The following is an 18,927-nucleotide window of genomic DNA, read 5'->3' on the forward strand; positions in this document are numbered from 1 at the left end:
TCCCCACCGAGGCAGGGTGACCCAAAAAGAAAGAAAAAAAACTTTCATCATCATTCAACACTTTCACCATCACTCGTACGTAATTACTGTCTTTGCAGAGGCACTCAGATACGACAGTTTAGATGTCCCTCAAAACTGCCAGTATCCTAAACCCCTCCTTTAAAGTACAGGCATTGTACTTCCCATTTCAAGGACTCAAATTTGGCTAACCGGTTTCCCTGAATCCCTTCACAAAATATTACCCAGCTCACACTCCAACAGCTTGTCAGGTCCCAAAAACCACTCATTTTCATTCACTCCTATCTAAGAGACTCACGCACGCTTGCTGGAAGTCAAAGCCCCTCGCCCACAAACCTCCTTTACCCCTTCTCTCCAACCTTCCTTTCCCTACAGATTTATACGCTCTGGAAGTCATTCTACTTTGATCCATTCTCTCTAAATGACCAAACCACATCAACAGCCCCCTCTTCAGCCCTCTGACTAATACTTTTAGTAACTCCACACCTCCTACTTTCCACACTATGAATTCTCTGCATAATAGTTACACCAGACATATATTAAATACATTTATGGAGATAAAGCTTTAACTTCCCCAGTCTCTGTTGTCTATGTACACACCAGCAATATACTATAGTATGTATATGAATAATAGTCAGTATCTGAAGATGTCAATTGAAAACTCTTAATATTTGTTAGGAATAATTGTTTTTCTTTCAGTATAATTAGCTTTAATATCACTTACTTTCACAGCAGTTTTCTAGATTTGCATAATATTAGCTGTGATATTCATTGACCTGCGTGTTGATTACTTCACACGCAGCTTCCCGTAGGAGTGTGAGCGACATTCCCCTTGTGACCAGCGAGGTGGTACAAGGTAAAAACTGACCTCCATTTCTTTACTAACATAACACCATACCATTTTGTTGCTGCTGCATTTTGTGTAGTAATACTTTTCATTTTTCTTGTCAATATAAGTGAACAGTTTCAGTTTCACAAAGGATTGAGATTGGTTTGTCTTTATCAAAGGCAATCTTGTCATCACTATCTAGGTTTTTAATATGCAAGCATTTCTGTATATCATTTGGTTCTGTACCTATCTGCTTTATATTAATGAATTCTTTCATAATTTTCACCATTACTCAAATTTAATGATTTGGAAAAGCAGTCTTAGTATTTTCTCCAGAAAAAGTAACAAAAAGTCAGTGTTATTACAACCTTTAACATTCCTAACTGGTTTAAAAACTAATCCCTTGTGTTAATGTAAGGCTTAGTGTGTATGGTGTAGTAAAAATTTCAGCACTTGCATTCTCACTGCTATTTGAATGGTAACTGTGGAGCATTTTAAATAACTTGGTAATCTTGCTTCTTGCAAGAAACTCTCTTGTTGCTATGTAAATTATGTCTGCACTGAGAGATGTGTGCTAATGGCAGCAGTGTCTGCTATTATGGAACTTTGATATACAGCCAGTTATTACTGTACTAGTATGTAACACACACTTCATTATGTGAGCTTTATATATGTAGGATTACCTGTCTGTAGCCATGGGAGTGGAGCTATATTGCATGTCCTGTAGCCAGTGTTGTATTTTAATTTCTAGTGGTTTTTCCACTATCTTCTAGAGCTCAATCTTTTGCTCTACCACAATAAAGAAAGCATCAGATTCCTTTAACACCCATTTTTTTCTTAGTTTATAGCAATGGCCTTTTATTTTTCCACTTGATGAATCTAAGAAATGGATGTTCCTGCATATTATAATTAGTGTAAAGTATAGTGTATAGGTTTTTTTTTCTTTTATCATTTCTCTATCCAGCATATGATTCTAAATGATATTCCTTTGATAATCTTTGGCCTTTGGTGACTTCTAGATTCCTGTCTGATGCTCTAAATACATTTATATCATTCAACGCTTTCACCACCATTCACACAATATCACTGTCTTTGCAGAGGCACCCAGATACAACAGTTTAGATGTCACTCCAAACAGTCAGTATCCCAAACCCCTCCTTTAAAGTGCAGACATTGTACTTCCCACCTCTGGGACTACTCCAGCTAACCAGTTTCCCCGAGTCCCTTCACAAAATATTACCTTGCTCACACTCCAACAACTCGTCAGGTCCAAAAAAAACCCATTCTCCTCCATTCACTCCTATCTAACATGCTCACACATGCTTGCTGCATGTCCAAATCCCTTGCACACAAAACCTCTTTTACCCCCCTCCCTCCATCCTTGCCTAGGGCGACCCTTACCCCTCCTCCCCTCCGCTACAGATTTATACAGCTCATTTCTTTTCTTATGTATTTTCTCCCCACTGAGTATTTTCCTAGAATGCTAGCTATCTAGAATGGAACAGGCGAAATTCACAAAATGAGGGTAAATTTCCGGTTTCCTCTCATTTATATCACTTAGCTCTAGTTTTACTGTGTTCATATAGTGAGTATTTTTGGAAAAGAGGTTGTAAAGCAAACAAGTTGATACATGCTGTGAATGAAAACCTTTAGTAAGACATTTCACTTTCAGTTGAAGCTTTTTTTTTTCCACTGTGGAGAATACTTGGTAAACAAGGTTGTCAGGGGAGTTGTGAGGTGTGAAGTTGATGTCAGGTGAGGAGACAGTGTGTGCTGAGGAACATTAGAGTCAGAGGTGCTGTCACCTAAAAGTTTCCTTTATTCTGGGTGATGGTGTCTAGTATGAATTGGAACTCATTGTGTTCTTTTCCATGGCTAATCATGCTTGCCTTTGGCCAAAAGAGATTATGAGGTTAAAGTTGCAAGAGAATCAAAGACTAACCCAAAAGGATTCTTTCAGGTATACAGAAGTAAGATCAGGGACAAGATGGGCCCACTCAAAAGTTACTCGGGTCAGCTCACGGACAGTGATAAGGAAATGTGTAGAATTTTTAACACATACTTCCTCTCAGTTTTTACACAGGAAGATACTAGCAATATTCCAGAAATAATAAATTATGTAGAACAGGATGATAATAAACTATTTATGATTAGGGTCACAAGTAACATGGTCCTTAGGCAAATAGATAAATTAAAACCTAACAAATCCCCAGGCCCTGATGAACTGTATGCAAGGGTTCTAAAGGAATGTAAAGAGGAGCTTAGCAAACCTCTGGCTAATCTTTTCAACATATCACTACAGACTGGCATGGTGCCAGATAAGTGGAAAATGGCAAATGTGATACCTATTTTCAAAGCAGGTGACAGGTCCTTAGCTTCGAACTATAGACCAATAAGCCTAACCTCTATAGTGGGAAAATTTATGAAATCAATAATTGCCGAGGCAGTTCGTAGCCACCTTGCAAAGCATAAATTAATCAACCAATCTCAGCATGATTTTACAAAGGGGCATTCCTGCCTTATGAACTTGTTAACTTTTTTCACTAAGGTGTTTGAGGAGGTAGATCATGGTAGTGAATATGATATTGTGTATATGGACTTCAGTAAGGCTTTTGACAGGGTCTCACATCAGAGACTATTGAGAAAAATTAAGGCACATGGAATAGGAGGAGAAATTTTTTCCTGGATAGAGGCATGGTTAGCAAATAGGCAGCAGAGAGTTTGCATAAATGGGGAGAAATCAGAGTGGGGAAGTGTCACGAGTGGTGTTCCACAGGGGTCAGTGTTGGGGCCCCCTGTTGTTCACAATCTACATAAACGACATTGATGAGGGCATAAAGAGCGACATAAGCAAGTTTGTCGATGACACCAAAATAGGCCGTCGAATTCATTCTGACAAGGACGTTAGAGCACTCCAGGATGATTTGAATAGACTGATGCAGTGGTTGGAGAAGTGGCAGATGCAGTTTAATATAGACAAATGCAAAGTTCTAAATGTTGGACAGGAAAATAACCATGCCACATATAAACTAAATAATGTAAATCTTAATATTACGGATTGCGAAAAAGATTTAGGAGTTCTGGTTAGCAGTAATCTGAAATTAAGACAACAGTGCATAAGTGTTTGTAATAAAACTAACAGAATCCTTGGCTTCATATGAAGAAGCATAAATAATAGGAGTCCTCAGGTTGTTCTTCAACTCTATATATCCTTGGTTAAGCCTTATTTAGATTATGCTGCACAGTTTTGGTCACTATTATAGAATGGATATAAATGCTCTGGAAAACATACAAAGGAGGATGACAAAGTTGATCCCATGTATCAGAAATCTTCCCTATGAGGATAGACTGAGGGCTCTGAATCTGCACTCTCTAGAAAGGCGTAGAACCAGGGGGATATGATTGAGGTGTATAAATGGAAGACAGGAATAAATAAAGGGGATGTAAATAACGTGCTGGAAATATCTAGCCTAGACAGGACTTGTAGCAGTGGTTTTAAGTTGGATAAATTCAGATTCAGGAAGGATATAGGAAAGCACTGGTTTGGTAATAGAGTTGTGGATGAGTGGAACAAACTCCCAAGTACAGTTATGGAGGCTAAAACGTTGTGCAGTTTTAAAAATAGGTTAGATAAATACATGAGTGGGTGTGAGTTGGACCTGATTAGCTTGTACTACTAGGTCAGTTGCCGTGTTCCTTGGGTGAATGTGACCTGACCTGACTAGGTTGGGGCATTTGTTTAAGCCGGTAGGAGACTTGAACCTGGGCCAGTAGGCCTTCTGCAGTGTTCCTTCTTTCTTATGTTCTTATGTAATGTGAAGCCATGTTTTGATGTAAAACACAGGTGTTGTTGATTCAGCAATCGTGTGTCATACACACGTGTAGAAAAAGCCTTAGCTGTCTTACCAATATATACAGTGCTCTATTACAATCACTACAAAGGATGGTGTATATGTCAGTGTCCTCCTTTGAGTTGGCATCAATCCACTTAGGCCTAGTAATGTCTTTGACATTGATGAGGTGGCAGTGATATAATTGACTCTTCATATAACCTGGAAGCATTCTCAGGTACTGTGGAGCTAAGGATAGTTAAAAGTAGCTATTGCTGGAATTGATTGTCATAAGTATTCCTGAAGGGAAACCTTTAAGTGGTTGCCATAATTTTTTTCTTTTAACTTCAAATTTTTCGTTTCACTCATAACACAAAGACCGCATTTAATTGGCTTCAAATGTTCAATGCTGGTGTATTGTAACTGGGCCAAGATTCTAGGAACAAGTGGCATGTGCAGGTGCCTTATAATCAGAATTGTTGAACCCTTTCCCAGCATCCTGGAATGGCTCTGATAACTTTTTAAACTTTCTGCGGCTTAGCTTCAAACATTCAAAACAGTTTCCGTCTAATTAATAGTGTACGTTATATTGAATGGAGTTGCTAGTAGTATTTTTTATGTACATAAATGTCAAGGAAAGGAAGATTCAATTGCATTGAGATTCTCTGGGCTGAAAGAGATAGACTGTTTCATGCAAAGATGAGGATGCCATTGCCATACTTCAGGGAGGAGTTTATGGAGAATCTTGGCCTTGAGGAATTCCCTGTAGACATTCTCTAGGACAGCACTGATTGGGGACCTCGGTGAGCAAGGCGAGGGGAGGTTTTTAGGCAATCAGGACATGCCCCTGGGTATAACCTAATAAATGCTCTGCAAAAATGATTTTAAAAAGTTCTTGAGGCCTTCCTTAAGGCTTTAAGGCCTTACTGAAAAATAAGCTAGCCGGTGGTGTAAATTTCAATGGAATTTGCCCAATAAAACAGTCTTCTGTACCACCACGTTATATGTACTGTCATACAAAAAATTCCGAAGAAAGTGTAGGCCCATATTCTGAATCCTTTTGAGGTCAGTCCCATTGTTCTACAACTTTGAAGCCTAGGTCGGCCCCATAGTACTACGCCACGAGTTCCTCTCTCAGATAAGCTGTGAGAGGTAAATTTGGGTCTAGAATAAGAGAATGGGTCTGTGTAGTAAGTGTTCACCATATTAAAAAATCCTGCACCATGCATTGCATAATGAGGGGGAGGAATGCAACAGTAATTTTTGGTTTAAAAATGGCAACTTTGAAGTTTATTTTCATTTGGTTTTTATGTTTGTATTATCAGTTTCTTGGTCTCATTTGATAGAATGGAAGATATATTACAGAATTTTTTTTTATTTATTAACACATTGGCCGATTCCCACCATGGCAGAGTGGCCCGAAAAAGAAAAACTTTCACCATCATTCACTCCATCACTGTCTTGCCAGAGGGATGCTTTACACTACAGTGTATAAAACTGCAACATTAACACCCCTCCTTCAGAAATAGAGATAATTTTGATTGGTTTCAGGACTGAAAGTAGCTTGAATTTGAGCTCAAAGTAATGGAAATGTTCGATTTTTGCCAATATTCCAGACTACACAAATTGTCACTTGTCCAATACCCACTCAACTGGTCAGAAATACACTGACAATGTTTATGCAATTATTACAATAATGCAGAGGTCTTTGTAACAGTAAATCCATTTTTTGTGTGAATAAAAATTCAAAATGGAAAGCAAGTGTAATAAAGGAGAGGCCTGGGGACATGACTAATGAACAGAAGAAATGTTTTAGTGCCAGGAATGTCTACATTGTTTATTCTAGACCCTATTTTTAAATTGGCAGTTTTTTTAATTTTGTGTGAAATTGGCCGAATTACACATTTCTGATTACAGTGGACCCTTGCCTAACGAACGCATCGCATAAAGTTAAAACCGCTTAGCGATACATTTTAACGCAAAAATTTTGCCTTGGCTAGCACTAAAAAACTCGCCCAACGCGATTCGTTCCATTCGAGACGCGTCCACATGTGGCCTGAGCGCGCCTCACTTGTCCCGTGGGTGCCAGTGTTTACAAGCCAGCCACCGCGGTCGCATCCAAACATACAATCGGAACATTTCATATCAGTGTTTTTAGTGATTGCACCTGCAAAATAAGTCACCATGAAAGCTTCAAGTGCCAACCCTGTGATAAAAAGGGTGAGAATTAGTATGGAAATTAAGAATGATTTTGAAGGGTTTGGGGCTAACCCTGAGAAGCCTATGCCAGTTGTGGAATCCATTGTGCCTACTTCAAAGATTAAGGAAATGTGTGCAATGTGGGTTGAACTGCAAACCTTTATGGATGAAAATCACCCAAACACAGCTATTGCAAGCCGTGCTGGTGACTATTACAATGACAATGTTATGGCCCATTTTAGACAAATCTTAACCCTTTGAGGGTCGACAGGCCCTCTCCGAAACTCGTTCTCAGGGTCGGCCAAATTTAAAAAAAAAAAAATTATTTTTTCTTATGAAAAGATAGAGAATCTTTTCCCGATCATAAAGACACCAAAAGTTTGAAATTTGATAGAAAACTTACGGAATTATGCTCTCGCAAAGTTAGCGGTCTCGGCGATGTTTACGCATCGGCGATTTTGCCCACTTTGAGCCCCATTTTCGGTCAATTTCACTGTACTAGTCGACAAAAAGCATGAATATTTCGCTAGAACTCCATTTTTTCTATCGAATGGGTGCAAGAAACCACTCATTTATGAAATTCAACTATCCAGTACAGTGGTCAGAATTTTGCAATTTTGCCAATTTCACACAAATTTCAAAAGATGCCAATTTCCGAATAAGGTCCAGAATAAACAAGAAAGACATTCCTGGCACTAAAATGACATTTCCTCTAGTCATTATTCACGTCTCAAGGCCCCTCTTATATTCTTTTGCTTTCCACTTTGAATTTTTATTTTCACAAAAAATATAAGATTTACTGTTATGCAGACTACTGCATTAGTGTAAAAAATGGTATAAATATTATTGGTGCACTTGTGAAAGAATATTAGACTCACCAGTTGATGTGTATTGCACGCTTGGCACAATTTGTTTACTTTTGAAGTTTGGTAAAAATCGAACATTTCTGCTACATTGAGCTCAATTTCAAGGCACCTTTCTTTGTAAAACCAGTCCAAATCATCTCTATTTCTGTAATATGTCTTCCATTCTATAAAATGAGACCAAGAAAACTAGAATACAACGATAAATACCATACGAAAATACACTGCAAAGTCGCTGATTTATTAAAAAAAAATGGTCAGTTTTTTTTTTCTCATTATGCACTGTGTGCTGCAGGATTTTTTTTTAGACTGTGCACACTGACCACATAGACCCATTCTTTCATATGAAGGCCTACCAGCTTTCTCCCACTAGATTTGAGGCCGCTAGAATTTATGAGTACTAGTACGTCAAAAACCCCTACACGTAAGACGTACTAGTACGACGAAAACCCTCAAAGGGTTAAAGGAACAGGAGGTACAGAGCTCTATGGACAGATATGTTGTGCGACAGAGGTCCAGTGACTCTTAAGCTGGTCCTAGTGGCATTAAAAGAAGGGAAGTAACCCCGGAAAAGGACTTGACACCTCAAGTCCTAATGGAAGGGGATTCCTCTTCTAAACATTAACACCATCCACTCTCTCCCCTCCTCCCATCCCATCAGTCATCACCAGATCTTCAATAAAGGTAAGTGTCATGTAATTGTACACGTCTTCTTCAGTTTGTTTGTATTAAAATTAATATTTCATGTGGTAAAATTGTTTTTTTCATACTTTGGGGTGTCAGGAACGGATTAATTTGATTTCCATTATTTCTTGTGGGGAAAATTAATTCGGCTAGCGATAATTCCGCTTAACGTTGAGCTCTCAGGAATGGATTAATATCGTTAGGCAAGGGTCCACTGTATTGGGTAGTTGAAATCAGTGAGTGGTTTCTTGTATTCACTCGATAGAATAAAAGGAATACTAGTGAAATAACTGTGAGTTTGGTTGACTGGAAGAATGGAATTGGCTGAAAATAGAGGTCAGAGTGGGCGAAATCACCGATGCATAAATATCACCGAGACTGCTAAATTTGCAGCAGCATAATTCAGTAAGTTTCCCATCAAATCTTGTACTTTTTGTTTCATTATGTTTTAAAAAAAATTCTCTATAATTTCATAAGTTTTTTTTTTCCTGCAGCCCTGAGAAGTTTCAAATCAGGGGCTCTGACCCTTAAGGGGTTAATCTAGTCATGTATGCCATAATTTTTCGGATATTGATAGGAACTTTCCCAGATACTGTACATAGTAGTGATGAATGGATTAGTCATTACAGATCATCATTTTTTCAACACTAGACAGTTTTCTTTTTGTTTTTTTCTTCAAAAATATAGATTGTGCATTAGTTATTAACCCCTTGACTGTCGCAACCCCAAATCCTGAGGTCTCTCCTGGTGTCGCAAAAATTTAAAAAAAAAAAAAATCTTATGAAATGATAGAGAATCTATTCTCAATGGTAATGGCACCAAAAGTATGAAATTTGATGGAAAACTTACGGAATTACGCTCTCACGAAGTTAGCGACCCCGGCGATATTTACAAATCGGCGATTTCGCCCACTTTGAGCCCTATTTTCAGCTAATTCTGTTGTTCCAGTCGACCAAACTCGTAACTATTTCTTTAGAACTCCATTTTTTCTATCAATTGAGTAGAAGAAACTGACCATTTACCAATTGCACCTACCCAATAACATGGTCAGAAATTTGCAATTTGGCCAATTTCATGCAAATTAAAAATGCCAATTTAAAAATAGGGTCCAGAATGAACAAAGCAAACATTCCTAGCTCTAAAATAATATTTTCTTTGTTCATCAGTCATGTCTCCAGGCCCCTCTGATATTACTCTTGCTTTCTGTTTTGAATTTTTATTCAAACAAAAAATAGAAGATTTACTGTTATGCAGACTACTGCAATATTGTAATAATTGTATACATAATGTCAACCCATTAATGACTGCATATATTAGAATGGCTAGTTGTACATTTAATGGACAATGACATTATTTGTTTACTTTTGAACATCGGCAAAAATCAAATATTTCCCCTAATTTGAGCTCCATTTCCAGGTTCTTTTCATAGAAAAACCAATCAAAATCACGTTTATTTCTATAATATGTTTTCCATTCTATCAAATAAGACCAAGAAAACAAGAATACAGCCACAAATACTATACGAAAATAGACCACAAAGTCGGCATTTTAATTAAAAAAAAACTGTAGGAGTTTTTTTTTCTCGTTATGCACTGCGTGCTGCAGGATTTTTTTTACATGGTGCACACTGACCACACAGACCCATTCTCTCACACGTGGGCCTACCAGCTTTCTCCTGCTTGATTTGAAGCCGCTAGAATTTGAGTATACATGTGTACGTCAAACACGGTGGCTCGTAAGATGTATTTTTTTTTTTTTTAACCAGTTGGCTGTCTCCCTCCGAGGCAGGGTGACCCAAAAAGAAAGAACACCCCCAAAAGAAAATACTTTCATAATCATTCAACACTTTCACCTCACTCACACATAATCACTGTTTTTGCAGAGGTGCTCAGAACACAACAGTTTAGAAGCACATACGTATAAAGATACACAACATATCCCTCCAAACTGCCAATATCCCAAACCCCTCCTTTAAAGTGCAGGCATTGTACTTCCCATTTCCAGGACTCAAGTCCGGCTAAATAAAAATAACCGGTTTCCCTGAATCCCTTCACTAAATATTACCCTGCTCACACTCCAACAGAGCGTCACGTCCCAAATACCATTCGTCTCCATTCACTCCTATCTAACACGCTCACGCATGCTTGCTGGAAGTCCAAGCCCCTCGCTCACAAAACCTCCCTTACCCCTTCCAACCTTTTCGAAGACAACCCCTTCCCCACTGTCCTTCCCCTACAGATTTATACACTCTCCATGTCATTCTACTTCGATCCATTCTCTCTAAATGACCAAACCACCTCAACAACCCCTCTTCAGCCCTCTGACTAATACTTTTATTAACTCCACACCACCTCCTAATTTCCACACTCCAAATTTTCTGCATAATATTTACACCACACATTGCCCTTAAACAGGACATCTCCACTTCCTTCAACCACCTCCTCGCTGCTGCATTCACAACCCAAGCTTCACACCCATATAAGAGTGTTGGTACTACTATACTTTCATACATTTCCTTCTTTGCCTCCATAGATAACGTTTTTTGTCTGCACATGTACCTCAACGCACCACTCGCCTTTTTTCCCTCATCGATTCTATGATTAACCTCATCCTTCATAAATCCGTCCGCCGACGCGTCAACTCCCAAATATCTGAAAACATTCATTTCTTCCATACTCCTCCTCCCCAATTTGATATCCAATTTTTCTTTTTCTAAATCGTTTGATACCCTCATCACCTTACTCTTTTCTATGTTCACTTTCAGCTTTCTACCTTTACACACACACCCAAACTCATCCACTAGCCTTTGCAATTTTTCTTTAGAATCTCTCATAAGCACAGTATCATCAGCAAAATGCAACTCTGTCAATTCCCATTTTGTATTTGATTCCCCATAATTTAATCCCACCCCTTTCCCGAACACCCTAGCATTTACTTCTTTTACAACCCCATCTATAAATATATTAAACAACCATGGTGACATTACACATCCCTGTCTAAGATCTACTTTTACTGGGAAGTAGTCTCCCTCTCTTCTACACACCCTAACCTGAGCCTCACTACCCTCATAAAAACTCTTTACAATATTTAGTAACCACCTATTCCATATACTTGCAACATCTGCCACATTGCTCCCCTATCCACTCTATCATATTCTTTCTTTTCTTTCAACGTACCAACCATATCCCACCGAGGTGGGGGTGACCCAGAAGGAAAAACGAAAGTTTCTCCTTTCAAATTTAGTAATATATACAGGAGAAGGGGTTACTAGCCCCTTCCTCCTGGCATTTTAGTCACCTCTTACGACACACATGGCTTATGGAGGAAGAATTCTGTTCCACTTCCCCATGGAGATAAGAGGAAATAAACAAGAACAAGAACTAGAAAGAAAATAGAAGAAAACCCAGAGGGGTATGTACATATATCCTTGTACATGTATATGTAGTGTGACCTAAGTGTAAGTAGAAGTAGCAAGACGTACCTGAAATCTTGCATGTTTATGAGACAGAAAAAAGGACACCAGCAATCCTACCATCATATAAAGCAATTACAGGCTTTTGTTTTACACTTGGCACGACGGTAGTACCTCCCTGGGCGGTTGCTGTCTACCAACCTATTACCTACAACTCTATCATATGCCTTTTCTAAATCCATAAATGCAATAAAAACTTCCCTACCTTTATCTAAATACTGTTTACATATATGCTTCAATGTAAACACTTGATCTACACATCCCCTACCCACTCTGAAACCTCCTTGCTCATCTGCAGTCCTACATTCTGTCTTACCTCTAATTCTTTCAATTATAACCCTACCGTACACTTTTCCTGGTATACTCAGTAAACTTATTCCTCTATAATTTTTACAATCTCTCTTGTCCCCCTTCCCTTTATATAAAGGGACTATACATGCTCTCTGCCAATCCCTAGGTACCTTCCCCTCTTTCATACATTTATTAAAATATCAACCACTCCGACACTATATCCCCCCCCCCCCCTGCTTTTAACATTTCTGTCATGATCCCGTCAGTTCCAGCTGCTTTACCCCCTTTCATTCTACGTAATGCCTCACGTACCTCCACCACACTCGCATCCTGTTCTTCTTCACTCCTAAAAGATGGTATACCTCCCTGACCAGTGCATGAAATTACCGCTTCCCTTTCTTCATCGACATTTAACCCTTAAACGGTCCAAACAGATCGACGTTCAAATTTGTAGTGCTACAAAAGTAGATCTACTTTTTATTACATATTTTCAAATATAAGAAAAAAAAAATTTAGATAAAAGTTTTTTTACACGTTTTCAAATGTAAAACAAAAAAGAAGATCTACATTTTTTTACATACTTTCAGATGTTGAAAAAACGTATATATACGTTTGGACTGTTTAAGGGTTAAAAGTTCCTCAAAATATTCTCGCCATCTACCCAAAACCTCCATCTCCCCATCTACTAACTCCCCTACTCTGTTTTTAACTGACAGATCGATTCGTTCTCTAGGCTTTCTTAACTTGTTTAACTCCAAAATTTTTTCTTATTTTCATTAAAATTTCTTGACAGTGCCTCTCCCACTCTGTCATCTGCTCTCCTTTTGCACTCTCTCACCACTCTCTTCACCTTTCTTTTACTCTCCATATACTCTACTCTTCTTATAACACTTCTGCTTTGTAAAAACCTCTCATAAGCTAACTTTTTCTCTTTTATCACACCCTTTACTTCATCATCCCACCAATCACTCCTCTTTCCTCCTGCACCCACCCTAATATAACCACAAACTTCTGCCCCACATTCTAATACTGCATTTTTAAAACTATTCCAACCCTCTTCAAACCCCCCCCCCAACCCTGCTCGTACTTGCACCAGCTCACCTTTCTGCCAATAGTTGCTTATATCTCACCCGAACTTCCTCCTCCCTTAGTTTATACACTTTCACCTCTCTCTTGCTTGTTGTTGCCATTTTTCTCTTTTCCCCTCTACCTCTTACTCTAACTGTAGCTACAACTAAATAATGATCTGATATATCAGTTGCCTCTCTATAAATGTGTACATCCTGGAGCCTACCCATCAACCTTTTATCCACCAGTACATAATCTAACAAACTACTTTCATTACGTGCTGTATCATACCTTGTATATTTATTTATCCTCTTCTTCATAAAATATGTATCACTTATTACCAAATCTCTTTCTACACATAGCTCAATTAAAGGCTATCCATTATCATTTACCCCTGGCACCCCAAATTTACCTACTACTCCCTCCACAACATTTTTGCCCACTTTAGCATTGAAATCCCCAACCACCATTACTCTCACACTTGGTTCAAAACTCCCCATGCATTCACTCAACATTTCCCAAAATCTCTCTCTCTCCTCTACACTTCTCTCTTCTCCAGGTGCATATACGCTTACTATAACCCACTTTTCACATCCAACCTTTATTTTACTCCACATAATCCTTGAATTAATACATTTATAGTCCCTCTTTTCCTGCCATAACTTATCCTTCAACATTATTGCTACTCCTTCTTTAGCTCTAACTCTATTTGAAACCCCTGACCTAATCCCATTTATTCCTCTCCACTGAAACTCTCCCACCCCCTTCAGCTTTGTTTCACTTAACCCTTTCAGGGTCCAAGGCCAAAATCGGAAGGGGTGCCCCAGTGTCCAAGAAATTTTGACAAAAAAAAAAAATTTTATTACAGAATTAAAGAGTATATTTTTGTGAAGGTAATAAAACTAAAAAAGAAAAATTCTGATCAGTACTTACCGAGATACAGTGCTGAGAAGTTGACCCAAAATGACCGGGTGATGGCAACATCGACGACTTCCACATATGCGCATTATTTTATTTTACATTTTTTGTAGTTTTTTCTTTTCTTTTCTAATTTTTTTCTTTTCCTACTAGCATTTGGGGCCTGAGAGACCAGTACTGTATATAATGTACTATACGTATGTATAAACTCACTGTATTGAACACAATAACCGCACTAAAGTTGTTATCATATTATTGTTTACCACTTTTATTTATTACAATAAACATGCACAAATCTTGTATAATACAGTGGACCCCCGCTTAACGATCACCTCCAAATGCGACCAATTATGTAAGTGTATTTATGTAAGTGCGTTTGTACGTGTATGTTTGGGGGTCTGAAATGGACTAATCTACTTCACAATATTCCTTATGGGAAAAAATTCGGTCAGTACTGGCACCTGAACATACTACTGGAATGAAAAAAGTTCGTTAACCGGGGGTCCACTGTACTAATGTTCTATCATATATTTACATATTTACAATCACTGGACATGTTTTTAGAACTGCTGGAGCTTGTGGAACTCCTTGAAACAAGGCACCATGCACAGAGGTGCCTTACATTCCTCGCACATAACCGAATGTCTTTGCGTCTTTGTTGCCGTCGTTTTGTTTGTGCACAGACAATGCATCTCTTCTGAGCAAATTTATTCTTAGTTGCAGGAAGCTGTATTATGAAATGATCACCTTCCCTCCTCAAACGCTTGGGTATATCCTGAGGAGTTCGAGGACGTTGTTGTATAGCAGGTGTTGTTACCTGGTACTTCATTATGAGTTGTCTGACAACAGATAAACAAATTCACCATATGGTGGTCTGTTGCCAGTCTTCACTTGGTACATATTATATGCATTGAGCATTGAAATGTCCATGAGATGGAAGAAAAGTTTCATGTACCACTTGTAACTCTTACAAACACAATCAACAAAGCCAATCTGTATGTCACATTTGTCAACCAAGCGCATGTTTTGTGTATAATCAATCACTGTCACTGGTTTTCAAATATGTTCATTAGTCATTCTATCAACTTTGCCACTGTCTTGCATTTTGCTATGGTGAATGGTTGTCAACAATGTGACATCTCGTTTGTCATGCCACCGTAATGCCATGTTGTCATTGGCAGTAAACACCTGCACATCATCACCACGAGCACCTGCGTTGAACTTGGCCATATATTTATGATTAGAACGCACTGTGCCACACACATCTGTCTTGTTCACTCGCAAGAAATCACTGAGTAAAGGGCTTGTGTACCAGTTATCGGTATATAATGTATGCCCCTTACCAAGATAAGGTGCCATCATGCTTCTCACTACATCACCCGAGGTACCCAATAACATCCTGGTATCTTTCAATGTTTTACTTCCCGTGTATACAACAATATCGAATACCAGGCCACTGTCACATTCAGAGTACAAGCAGTTTTATACCAAAGCATTTCCTCTTGCTCGGTATATGCTGTTTGAATGACAGTCTACCTATGAACAAAATCAAAGATTCGTCAAGTACAAGATTTTTGGATGGATAAAAGTACATGTTGAACTTTTCTTTCAGATACATAAAAACATTTCTAATCTTGTATAACCTGTCACTTTTGTCAGGCCTGGTTTTGTCAGAGAAGTGCAACATACGTAACAGTAAGCTAAACCTGTTCACTGGGATGATTTCACTGAAGACCGGGGTACAAATTAGCTGATCTGTGGACCAGTATGCTTTTATATTATGCTTATAGACATGAGGCATAAGCATTATTGTTGCAGAAAGCAAATACATTTCTGCAACAGTCGTCTCTTTCCACCGGTGTAGTCTTGACTGTGGTGATATCATCGTATTTGCCATGGTGTACTCAAAATGCTTGTTACTTTCCCTGACAATAGTTTCCATCAAGGGCTGGTCAAAGAATAATTTAAAAAATTCCAGTTCATTGGCAGTGGTTCCAAGGGGACAAGTTGGTAGAATTCCACTTTGAGAGTCATCAAACTGGTGGAGCTTGGGAACAAAATTGGGATTTTGCTGCCAATCCCACATACGGTTTGCTGGTGGATACTGGACATCATAGGCTGGTTGTGCGGGTAGTTGTGGTTGTGGTGGGCTGGTGGCTGACGCTCCGCTTTGTCCTTGAACCGAGGAGTCAGCAGCGTAGGTCCCAGCCTGGGCTGGCGAGTCACGCATGGCCATGGCACTACCATCACCACTACCACCACCTACTGATGCCTGTGGTCTATCCATGCCAAGTGTAGCCACATCATCCTCACTGTCACTGTCTATTCCTGGTGTAGGGCCACGAGATGTACTCCGTCCCCTAGGCACTGCATAGGGAACACTACCCGAGCGCATGCTGTGGCATATATACTGAAGCTTCACTGGTGAATATGTTTCCTCACTATCACTACTCGGATGATCGTCAAGAGCAATAAAATCACAATCCACATCACTATCAATCATCATTACTGAAGTCAGAGGCCTGGCCACGCGAAAATAATAGTTTTCTCTTGCGATGAGGCACAACTGGCCATGACTGAGGAGTGCCCACACCAGAGGTAGAAGGTTGAGGATCGTCAGGGTTTTCTGCACTATTATCGATATCCTGGCCATTTCTTTCGGTCACTAACTGATCAGAGCCAAAGAATTCGTCTTCATTTCCACTTCCATCAGAGTCAGAACTATCAGATAGGAAGAGGAGACTCCCAGTTTTCCTTGGAGTGAGAGCTGCCTTGCGACGAGGCATGGTGAACAAAGGTAACTGAGCCGGCGTTCCCACAATGCTATGCAGGCACCTAGAATTTTTGTTTACGGCGCGCACACACACCACGCAGACCTGTTCTCTCACATGTAGGCCTACCAGCATTTTCGCGCTAAATTTGACGCCCTTAGAATTTTGGTGTAGATCTACGGTTTGGACCCTGAACGTAAAGCTGTAGATCTACGGGACGGACCCTGAAAGGGTTAAAGCCAGGACATCCAGTTTCTTTTCATTCATAACATCCACAATCATCTCTTTCTTATCATTTGCACAACATCCACACACATTCAGACTTCCCACTTTGACAATTTTCTTCTTCTTATTCTTTTTAGTAATTATTACAGGAAAAAGGGTTACTAGCCCATTGTTCCCGGCATTTTAGTTGACTTTTACAACACGCATGGCTTATGGAGGAAAGATTCTTATTCCACTTCCCCATGGATGTAAATGGAAAAGTAATAAGACCAAGAACTTTTAAGATAAAATCAAAGAAAACTCAGATGAGTGTGTATAAATAAACATGTACATGTATATGTGGTGTGACCTAAGTAGAAGTAGCAAGACGTACCTGTAATCTTGCATATTTATGAGACGGACAAAAGACACCAGCAACCCTACCATCATGTAAAACAATTAGAGGCTTTCGTTTCACACTCACTTGGCAGGACGGTAGTACATCCCTGGGTGGTTGCTGTCTACCAACCTCACAAAATAACTGCCCACAGTCGTCTGTTTCTGTCTCACTAAATAACTGTCCACAGTTGTCTGTCTCACAAAATAACTGTCCACAGTTGTCTGTTTCTGTCTCACTAAATAACTGTCCACAGTCGTCTGCTTCTGTCTCACAAAATAACTCCACAGTTGCCTGTTTCTCACAAAATAACTCCCCAGTCGTTTGTTTCTGTCTCGCAAAATAACTGTCCACAGTCCTCTGTACAACTTGGCACGCTCAACAAGTCTCACATCACTCTCATACTTCTGTATTATTTCCTTCTTCACATCTATGGTGTTTCTCACTTTCTTTACCACAGGGGTACCACTAGCAATTTTCTTTGGGCCTATGGTAGCTTATTTCACAGTCCCACAAGCACTAAACACAATGAAATAATCGTAAAATGTTTGAATGAGAGCGCAGGTTAGTGTTCACTCAAGCATAAACGAAGCTAGACTGGCTCACGGCGCCTACGTGGGGACACGGACAGAGCAGGCTGGCAGACAGGTCCTGTACCCGGCAGTCCGAAAATAGGGGTGCGCTCGATAATAGAGACAAAGTTGGTTCGAAAAAAGGGTTCTATTTTTGAAACATTCGATATGTGATACGTTTGAATTTTGAGGTTCCACTTTATAAAGTTCATAAAATACTGTACTGTGATAGGAATGATAATTAACTTTATCATACCATGATATAGGATCTTTCCAGCATCTTCAAATATTTGTGTAGCTTTTAATCCTTCTGGCAAGCAAAGAATAAAAATATACATAATTCTGTTAGTGGCATTTGCACAGAAGTACTTAGAACCCCCGTATCCACTGATTCGGTATCCACAATTTCGGTGGTCCAGAAATACCTCTTAATTTTGTATAATAATGGTCCCGAACCACAAAGGTAGAGAAGCCTTAGAGAAACTGTGAGGTGCCTCCCATCAGTGAAAAAGTGATAATTTTCCACTTATTGTGCATAATTTATCAATTAAGCTTTATACTAATAGATATTTATAGGACTTTTATATAGGGTTTACTACTATCCGCAGTTTCAGTATCCATGGCAGGTCCTTGGAATGTATTCTCCGTGGATACAGGGTTCCTACTGTATGCACATCTTTTTCACTTACCACTGCTTGCATATTACCTAGGCAGCAGGTTTTTGTTCTAAGGTTTTACCCACTTTTCTCTTTTTTTTTTTTACAATGTTTCTAATGGCTTTTTTTTACAATGTTTCTAATGGCTTCTTTTG

General features: G+C 39.1%; 1 protein-coding gene across 2 annotated transcripts in view; it reads left to right on the top strand.

Annotated features, from left to right (window-relative positions):
• Nucleotides 1-18,927, top strand: part of Serinc (serine incorporator TMS1) — a 52,762-nt gene that overhangs the window by 21,121 nt on the left and 12,714 nt on the right. Inside the window, exon 10 of one of the 2 annotated variants that reach the window (XM_070094141.1) lies at nucleotides 821-874. The exons of the other annotated variant lie outside the window; for it this stretch is intronic. Coding sequence (XP_069950242.1) covers nucleotides 821-874 — 54 coding nt within the window. The remainder of the gene's footprint in view (nucleotides 1-820; nucleotides 875-18,927) is intronic. 2 annotated transcript variants of the gene reach the window in all.

This window comes from Cherax quadricarinatus, chromosome 44 (assembly GCF_038502225.1).
Source record: "Cherax quadricarinatus isolate ZL_2023a chromosome 44, ASM3850222v1, whole genome shotgun sequence".
Classification (NCBI taxonomy): Eukaryota; Metazoa; Arthropoda; class Malacostraca; order Decapoda; family Parastacidae; genus Cherax; species Cherax quadricarinatus.